Source organism: Magnolia sinica, chromosome 17, assembly GCF_029962835.1.
Source record: "Magnolia sinica isolate HGM2019 chromosome 17, MsV1, whole genome shotgun sequence".
Classification (NCBI taxonomy): Eukaryota; Viridiplantae; Streptophyta; class Magnoliopsida; order Magnoliales; family Magnoliaceae; genus Magnolia; species Magnolia sinica.
In genome coordinates, this window is record NC_080589.1 from 53777335 (window position 1) to 53787302 (window position 9968).

The 9968-nt window shown below is 38.6% G+C and overlaps 1 protein-coding gene across 2 annotated transcripts; it reads right to left on the reverse strand.

Moving 5' to 3' along the window:
* Positions 1-3954: 3954 nt before the first annotated feature.
* Positions 3955-5856, reverse strand: LOC131231115 (uncharacterized). Of its 2 annotated transcripts, XR_009164207.1 has the most exons (6): positions 5633-5856; positions 5323-5561; positions 5010-5219; positions 4835-4927; positions 4645-4752; positions 3955-4559 (listed from the first exon to the last, which is right to left on the reverse strand). XR_009164207.1 is itself a non-coding variant. In XM_058227209.1 (5 exons), exons 1-3 carry the CDS (start codon positions 5769-5771, stop codon positions 5049-5051), a joined length of 549 nt encoding a protein of 182 aa, XP_058083192.1. In that variant the 5' UTR covers positions 5772-5856; the 3' UTR covers positions 3955-4559; positions 4645-4752; positions 5010-5048. The 2 variants fall into 2 exon arrangements, 1 of the variants encoding a protein (XP_058083192.1); XM_058227209.1 differs by lacking the exon at positions 4835-4927.
* Positions 5857-9968: the final 4112 nt, after the last annotated feature.

The following is a 9968-nucleotide window of genomic DNA, read 5'->3' on the forward strand; positions in this document are numbered from 1 at the left end:
TCGTTGTGCGATCGATGGAAGTCTTTAGCCATTGCATGGCTCGCTGATTCTTTTGTTGCGCTGCTTCAAAAGTTGTTAAAAGATGATTCCATAAAGTACCGTCCATGATATTGTTGCTCGACCTGTCATTAGAAGACATAGATCCGAGGAGAAATCCTTACTCTGATACCAAACTAACGCAAGGAAGGACATGTAGAGGTCAAACTCCGTCTTCCTTAGGGGAAGAACTATTTCGAATCCATGGAACTTCTCTGGACTCCTCACGGAGATGCCTCGAATCCATGAGGAGAGAGAAAATAGAAAATAATTCTAATAAAATTTGTAATAATTTGATTGATGATGTGAAAAATGTGCTTACAACCTCTTAAATAATAACATAAAGCCTATGAAGAAGTTTCGAAATCATACTATAACTAAAACTCCTAGAAATTGTGACTTACTATAAATAGTAAACTTACTATTTATAGATGGTCGTGATTCCTGCTATTGCGCATGGTTTTCAACCAAAAATAGTAAGTGTCCCATTTGGCCGAACCACGATGTTCCCCTAATTTTTGTAAGCACTTTTCGTGTTGGGCACAACTCCTAAAGCCCAACGTACGAAGAGTTAGAATCAAACTGAAACTAACTAAAAATAGTAAAAACGAAAATAAACAAGGATTTTGACTGTCGATCTGATGGAATCTCACAAATGCAGCTTGGGCAACCTGGCATAGCAGGGTTGGGTGGCTAAAGTAGCTCGTCCTGCCCCCAAAATCATATATTGTATGTCCGAAAACTCATTATGGTTTGCGAGATATGTCCGTTCAAATTCGGGTTGGGAAACCCAACATAGCAGGGTTGGATGGTTAAACTAGCTCGTCTTACCCCCAAATCATATATTGTACATCCAATAACTCTTTTTGGTTTGCGAGATATGTCTGTTTTAAGTTCTGAAGGTCTGGATCACCTCCGTCTCCCATCAGGCCTTTTATGGTCCATCTTGGCCATGAAATTAACCGCGACCCAGTCTACGTCAACTTTCCCTCTTGTTTTGTTGAGAATGGGATTCTTAAGTCCTATTTTGTATGATAAGGCCATATAACCACATGTATTGAACACACATATACCAACATCATTGATGGTGGGAGATGTGTCCCAGTTGGCCGAGTGCAGACAAGCTTTTCCCAGTAAATCCTGCACCAAAATTAGGTGACTATTTCCATCATTTGATCATTTTATGATTTGACTAGGAAAGAGCATTGATTAAAGGATCCTAAGTCTCAAGTCAACAGCCAATGGAAGAAGTTCATCGATGTGGCAGGACAGATCCATCTATCTAAGAGGTGGACCACCAAATGCATGATTAATGGGTGATTTGAAAGTTCCCCATGCATGCTCGAATTACCATCCAAAGAAGGAGAATTGCTTTGCGCCATCAACCAATTCATAGTTTTAAGTTTTTAAATCACATTTGTACAAGATCAAGACCGTTCATCCGTTGGCCATACTTTTAACGAGTCCTATGCCCAAAGAAAAAAGATCAAATGGGCTTAGCTATCAATTTGCAGATTTTTCTCACTGATTGTCGGCCATTAGTTTTACTTTTTCTACTTGACTGTGATTCCTCAAAAAGCTTGCTAGAATTTTAGCCGTGGAACGTGAGCCTTTGCATTCATTTTGTGTACTGGCAGGGAACCATGCAATTGGTGGGTCCGCGTGCTGAAAGATAGTTAATATGCATAGAAAGTTTGTGCAAGTTCCACAATCATTGAATAGGTGGCCCCCATGATGTAAGCGTTGTGACCCAAGTTAAGACGTTCACCGCGCACTTGTATGGAAGAGAAATGTCGATGGTATTCATTATTGTCAGATGAAGGTCATAAACACTATAAAAACAAAAACAAAAAAGAACACTTACATGTGATTCATTTCATGGTCATTCACCGATGCCGATGATTCTTGAGATGCTGGCCAAAAAGTCAAGTAGGTCCACTCATCATATAATTAAAATATATTTTTTGATTAGTCCATTGGATCATTATCAGAATACATTAGCTATCTCAGGCCTAGAGGTTTACTGATTCCACAAGGGTGTGAAGCCTTGCTAACCCAGACGCCCACACATGCCTGCATGGAGTACGTGTGCAAGGTTTGAGCCTTCCATCCTCAAATAAATTTTTCTTTTTTTTTTTTTTAAAAGGTTTTACGTAAGGGGTACACAATGGCCCATGTCGCGTCCAAAGTAAACCGACGGTTAAAACATTTTCCCAGCAATCCATTTGTTTGTGGTACATCAAAGGTTTCAATTAGCTTATGTGCTTGCGTGTGGATGTGAAAAGCAACCACACCCGTGTGGGATTAGCAAACCTACATAACTCTAATTAATTAGAAAATTATAAAAGAAATAGGAAATTTTGAAAATAGGAAAGAGATTGTTACACGTGACATCCCGTGTGAGAAATGGAGAAGCGTGTACAACAATTTAGGTTGTTTGAGGGTTACACTATGGTGTGTGTATATTCTATCCAATCCGTTCACCAGATGAATACATAAGTTTTTAGGAGTGATTTTATATTATTATTGTTGTTGTTGTTGTTGTTATTATTATTATTGTTGTTGTTGTTGTTGTTGTTGTTGTTGTGATGTGGCATACCTGAGCATTTTTCCTTTGTATCAGGCTGATTTTTGGGCTGTATGATAAGGTTGAGAAGCCTCATATGATGGATGAAGTGATGTCACATCCAGAAGGCTTCATGGCTGTATTTTATTATAGATGGCGATGTGAGAAAAGAATACACTATATTCCTAAGGTGCCATAATCAGAAACACCAAAATGTCTGGCATGGAAGTCCCTTTGTGACCACTGTGAAGAGAAATGTCCTACCTTTAGGGCCTGTTTGGATGCACTCTCAAAAGGGTCGTTTAGGGCCGTTTGGATACCACCACTATAAGAAATACCACTTTTAGCGACGAAAATTTTCGTCGCTAAAAGTCAGATTTTTGTACCTAAAACCCTTTAGCGATGAAAATTTTCGTCGCTAAAAGACTGACGTACAAAGATTTTATCGGCGAAAAATCCAATTCGTCGCGAAAGCAAGCTTTTTAGCGACGAAAATTTTCGTTGATAAAAAAAACTGTACAAGACTTTTAGCAGCGAAAATTTTCGCTGCTAAAAAATTCCTTACACTTTTAGCGACGAAAATTTTCGTCGCTAAAAAGCCTGTACAAGACTTTTAGCAGCGAAAATTTTCGCTGCTAAAAAAATTCGTTACACTTTTAGCGACGAAAAATTTCATCGATAAAAAACCTGTACAAGACTTTTAGCAGCGAAAATTTTTGCTACTAGAAAAATTCGTTGCACTTTTAGCGATGAAACTTTTCATCACTAAAAAAACTGTACAAGAATTTTCACTGCTAAAAAATTCGTTGTACTTTCCTAAAAAATTTCTAAGACTTTTAGCAACGAAAATTTTCGCTACTAAATAATCGCTCCACTTTTAGCGACGAAAATGTTCATCGCTAAAAAAACTGAACAATACTTTTTAGCGGCGAACATTTTCGCTGCTAAAAATTCGTTCCACTTTTAGCGACGAAAATTTTCGTCGCTAAAAAGCCTTTACATGGCTTTTAGCAGCGAAAATTTTCGCAACCAAAAAATTTGTTACACTTTTAGCAACGAAAACTTTTGTCGCTAAAAAACTTTATAGGACTTTTAGCAGCCAAATTTTTCGCTGCTAAAAATAAATTACAAAACTTTTAGCTACGAAAATTTTCATCGCTAAAAGTCCATTTTTTTTTTTATATATAACTCAAAATTCTGCACAAAATTCTTGATATACACCTGTTAACAATATATTTCATCATATTCATCCTGATCTACACCTTTTATATAATATATTTCATCATATTCACATTCACATCCATCTAAATTAACCCAAACCCAAACATAAACTACATTCATCTCAACACAAACAATCTTATCCGCATCACATTCATTCACGCATAAATACATATAAACTTAACATTATAAAAAAATATACAAAAAATCACAAAGATGAAGGCATCGGTGGTGGGGCATCGGTGGGTAAGCGTGCAGCGAAAACCTGAAACATCTCCATCATCCGTCGCTCATGCTCCACCCGCATCTCCTCCATCCTCCTCTCTTACTCCTCCCTCTGCCTCGCCAGCTGATCGTCTATCCTCCTCTCTTGTTCCTCCCTCTGCCTCGCTAGCTCCTCCTCTATCCTCCTCTCCTACTCCTCCCTCTGCCTCGCCAGCTGATCCATCATCTTCCTCTCCTGCTCCTCCCTCTGCCTGTCCAGCTGATCTTTGATGTCATCGACGACGACATGTAGCTGCTGAACCTCTCTCTCTGCGGTATCAGCTCAGCGTACGGCGCTGTTGTCAATGACGATGGATCGGCTGGAGGCAGCTCTAGCGGGTGTCATGAGCTTGGCACCATGACCAAACCCACGCACATATCCAGAACGGGTGCCAAGCACCTGACTCAGGATCTCTGGCTCACTCCGTTGAGTACCATCAGGAGTGGGCTGACTGCGTAAGGTGTCCATCTCCTCCTGTAATGAAAACATATGAATTTTCATAATAAATGACATTATTATAATTTAATGCAAATAAATTTTACAATGTAAGGATCTTTACCCAAATCTCGCTGGCTCTAGGACGTACCCAATATCCCATCGCCTGCCGACAGTGAGTCTCTTTGTAGAAGTTTACTGGTCCGGGCTCCTGGCCAGTGACGGAATCTCGCTGCACAATTGAAAAGCCAATAGAGTTAATATAAATGCATGGAAAGAATATATAAACGTAATAATTACTAGTACTTGCTTACCATGTCGTGATGAATTCGTACAAATGACTTTAAACCAGCTACGTGGTTCACTTCTAACTTTCCTCTGTTGTCAGAATTTATTTTGCTCCTCTTCTGAATACATTATTCATAATACATTGTTATTAATTGCGAATTTAATTTTTACGTTAAGATATCATAAATATGTAAATATTACCTGAAAAGAATCAGACGAAAACCTATCGCAGAGTATCCGTCAGTCCTCATCGGTCACGTGCAGCGGTGCGGACTGTACGACCTCCTTATGGCTCATGCACCGCTTATACTGCCGGTGTAACTTACTGCGGTAAACCTCGAACCGCTCCTTCATCATGTCATCGACGGCATGGGAGATGTGCGGAACACTCAAATCCAAGTCAAATTTATCCTGAAGTTTCGTAAATAATAGATTAAGATAATAAACTTATTAAGAAAATAACTTAACCATAAATGAACTTTTATAAAATAAATTTTAATTTACTAAAATTTACCTGAAGGCGCTGACGGATGTGCTGCCACACATCATCTGTCACGTCTCCCCAACGGGGGGTGGTGGGGGGGATCAGAGATCTGCATAAGACACTGACCTCCGACGTAAACAACATGACATTGTTCCCAACAGGTCTAATACAGTCCTGTGGGAACTCTACCGTCACCCTACCCTCACGCGTAAGTTGCTCTAAAAGCAACTCGCACGTGGGTCCACGTCCTCGTCGGCTGGTCGATGATGCTGTTGCAAAAGAAATATGTAAGTCTAAACATAAACATAAATCATTAAAAGAAATATACGTTTAGACTTACATGCAGTGCCCGGTGTATGCACGACTGAGGGATCAGACGCCTGCGATGCAACATGTGACAGCGATGATGGCTCCGTCGCATCACGGGTAAAAGGGGTAAATCCAGTGCGCGAACGACGTACTCTCCCACCTGGTGCCATCACTGAATATGTGCAAGCTACGAACTTATAAATTTAAACAATATCAATACAAGTGGAATATACTAAAACATTATACAAGTAGTGTTGACAGTACAATGCATTTGTGCTTATACTTAGAGAGTTGATTAAAATATGATTAGACCATTATACTATAATGCAAGCAGAATATAATAAAACTGTAAACTTTAATTTCTAACCATTGAAAATTCCATTATACATTGTCATTCTATATTAAATATACATATTTCGTTGTAATACGAAACAACTTTGAGGTAAACTATCTGAAGTACTCCCTACGTAAGCTATCGTATGCTTCAGAAGCATATGTCATTTCGTATGAAGCACTCGACATATTTACAGCCAACATGCCAGTCACAATAGGAGAAATCTGATCTCTTGGGACTCTATTCAGATGTGCAAGTGATAGAGTTGCATCTTCCATATCTCGTTTTCCGCGGTTATATATCTCCATCAGCCCTGGAATTTCTTTGAGATGGCATAATCTTTCCTCTGAGTCATCGTTAATATATTCCACTCTACACTCATCGACCAAACCAGGTATCTCTATGGCCCTACCAGAAGAAGATAGGACCGAAACATCCATCTGCAATAGCTGATGAAGTATGTTGCGTGATTTTGCTACGCTTTGGTTTAAGGAGGACATGATTAGAAATTGACTCAACTGCAAATGTGGATTATAAACAAGTCAATAAAAAGAATTAATCATGACTTATAATTTTCACGTATACATGGAATACATAAATTATTCGAATTAAAAAATGACATGTAAATCGTGTGTATATTTAATAATCGTCGTCTGTATCACTATCGCTTAGGGCTATTTCTTCACCATCACTATCGCTGATCAATATTTCATCCTCATTGTCCGTATCGTCATCATCAATGAAACCACTATCATCTGTAACAATATCACGTATTATTGAGGCATCAACATGATCAGGTGGCACATCATCTCTATCTAATTGCACCACATCAATATCAACACTTGAATTAGTCCCTGTATCCCTAGATGGCATGTCTTCTTGATATGCTTCTTCAACCCTAAATGTGTCATTTCCCCCATCCTCGCTATCTTCAACTTCTAGTATGGGAACGTCAAATACGTTCCTGGGCTTTATTTTCTGCACCACGTGCCAAGAGCCGCCTAACTTGGTGTCAGCGAGGTAAAATACTTATTCGGCTTGGCTAGCAAGGACAAATGGGTCGTCCTCAAACCACTTCCGAGATAAATTTACGCTCGTAAAGTAGTTGTCAGTCTGTATTCCCAACTTCTTATTTCCAATGTCCCACTAATCACATCTAAATAAGTACACCCGCTTTCTCATACAATAACTCAGATCAATAATACCTGTCAAAATGCCATAAAAGTCAATTTCATCCTCCTCATTTATTCCCTTCACAACCACCCCACTATTTTGTGTGGTCCTGTACTTCTCACGTTCTTCGTTGTGGAATCGAATCCTGTTTATAATACAACTTGTATATCTAGATACATGTCTATTAAGGCCACATGTCAATGAGTATAATGCATCAGTCGCATCCGCAGAGTTGCTCGTGCGCAACGTCTTCATCTATTATCATGTACAGAATATAACTGTTTAGGAATTTTCATAAGTTGAAATAATGTTCAATACAACGAAAATGCTAAGTGTGGTGAGAAACAATGTGAAATCTTACACGTTTGGCGAACAATTCTAGAAACTGATCCTGATGCATTCGATCATAATTTGTGGGGAATTTGGACTTCATCTCGTCTATGTGTTCATTACACATAAATGGCACGTCATCAGCAAGAAACATTAAGATCATCGTATGTAGAGAAAATAATAATCAAGGGAATACTTACTCCAAGTACGACTCTATTTCTTCACAATTATGCAACACATACTACCGCGCCTTTGCTAGATCCCTAAGGTCCATATCCTAAAACCTAACCTAAACCAATAACTTAAACCTATATCCTTAACCTAAACCTAAAACTTATAATCTAAACCTAAACCAAAACCAAAACCTATAACCTTAACCTAAACCAAAACAACCTAAACCAAAACCTATAATCTAAACCTAAAACCTAAACCTATAACCTATAACTTATAACCTATAACCTAAACCAAAACTTATAACCTAAACCTAAAACTTAAACCTATAACCTATAACTTATAACCTATAACCTATAACCTAAACCTAAACCTATAACCTAAACCTAAACTTAAACCTATAAACTAAAACCCTAACCCTAAACCTAAACCTAAAACCTAAATGTATTCTCAAATCCCTAAACCTAAACCTACACCTAATCCTAATCTCAACTCCTTAGCATAAACCTAAACTTGAAAACCTAAACCTAAACCCGATCTCGAACCCGAACCCGATTTCCTAAACCTAAACCTTAACCGATTCTCAATTCCCTAAACCTTAACCTATAACCTAACTTAAAACTAAACCTATAACCTACACTTATAACCTAAACCTAAAACCTAAACTTAAACCTCAAACCTAAATGTATTCTCAAATCCCTAAACCTAAACCTACAAGTCCTAATCTCAACTCCGTAACCTAAACCTACACCTAATCCTAATCTCAACTCCGTAACCTAAACCTACACCTAATCCTAATCTCAACTCCGTAACATAAACCTAAACCTTAACTTGAAAACCCAAACCTAAACCCGATCCCGAACCCCAACCCGATGTCCTAAACCTAAACCTTAACCTATTCTTAATTCCCTAAAGCTATAACCTATAAGTTATAACCTAAACCTAAACCTAACCTAAACCTAACCTAAACCTATAACTTAAACCTATAACCTTAACATAAACCTAAAATCTAAACCTATATATAAACCAAAACCTATAACCTTAACCTAAACCAAAACCTACAACCTAAACCTTAACCTATAACCTATAACCCATAACCTAAACTTATAACCTATAACCTAAAACCTATAACCTAAACTTATAACCTATAACCTAACATTAACCTAAACCTATAGCCTAAAGCTAAACCTATAACCTAAATGTATTCTCAAATCCCTAAACCTATAACCTATAACCTATAACCTAAACCTAAACCTTAACCTATTCTCAATTCCCTAAACCTATAACCTAAACCTAAACCTAACCTAAACCTATAACTTAAACCTATATCCTTAACCTAAACCTAAAACTTATAACCTAAACCTAAACCAAAACCTATAACCTTAACCTAAACCTAAACCTAAAACCTATAACTTATAACATATAACCTACAACCTAAACCTAAACCTAAAACCTAAACCTATAACCTATAACTTATAACCTATAACCTATAACCTAAACCTAAACCTAAAACCTAAACCTATAAACTATAACTTATAACCTATAACCTATAACCTAAACCTAAACCTAAACCTATAACCTAAACCTAAACCAAAACCTAAACCTATAACCTAAACCTATAAACTAAAACCTAAACCTAAACCTAAACCTAAACCCAAAACATAAAGGTATTCTCAAATCCCTAAACCCGAACCTGTAAGCCCCGTATCCTAGGCCGTACCGTTCCTTAGGCTTCCGCGGTCTTCCCGAATGAATTCCGACAACCTTCGACCCTTAACCGGTGTTTGCGTACGACCCTGATTCTCATGCCGTCAACCCGAGTCGACTCAACCCAGGACTCGTACCTTAGCGACCACGTCGTCGCCGCGGTTCCGATGCCCGACTCGCGCGTCGAGGCGATACCCTGGTCGGGAGATGTGGGCCAACGTTCGGTGCGAGGAAAACGCCGCACGTGTGAATTTCGAGGAAATCTCTACAAGGTTCACATCAATCAATCAATCCCATCAATCCCATCATGTCAAGTACACATCACTTTTCACCCTTTCCCAAGCAAGCCCCAAAGTCAAAAAGTTCTTACACAAACCCATACCTCTCTTACAACTTTTGCCACAAAATTCAAAAAGCTTCTTACACCTATCACCACCACATCCATCACTCCATCACCCATCACTCCCTCTCTCTCTCTCTCTCTCTCTCTCTCTCTCCCTTACAAGTCTCTCTCTCTCATTTTCAACTTTCCCAAGCAAGAAAATCCCATACGTAAGACCTCTCCAAGCCCTCCCATGGTGAGAAAATGCAAGTGTGGCCCACCTTTCCATCCCTAGATCTCTCATCTTAACCATCCATTTCTCATCTTCCT

Coding starts and splice junctions, on each gene's coding strand:
- LOC131231115 (XM_058227209.1), bottom strand. CDS start 5,771: ATGGCACCAGGTGGGAGAGTACGTCGTTCGCGCACTGGATTTACCCCT. Junction 5,562..5,632: donor GCATACACCGGGCACTGCAT/GTAAGTCTAAAC, acceptor CTTTTGCAACAG/CATCATCGACCAGCCGACGA. Junction 5,220..5,322: donor ACATCCGTCAGCGCCTTCAG/GTAAATTTTAGT, acceptor ACGAAACTTCAG/GATAAATTTGACTTGGATTT.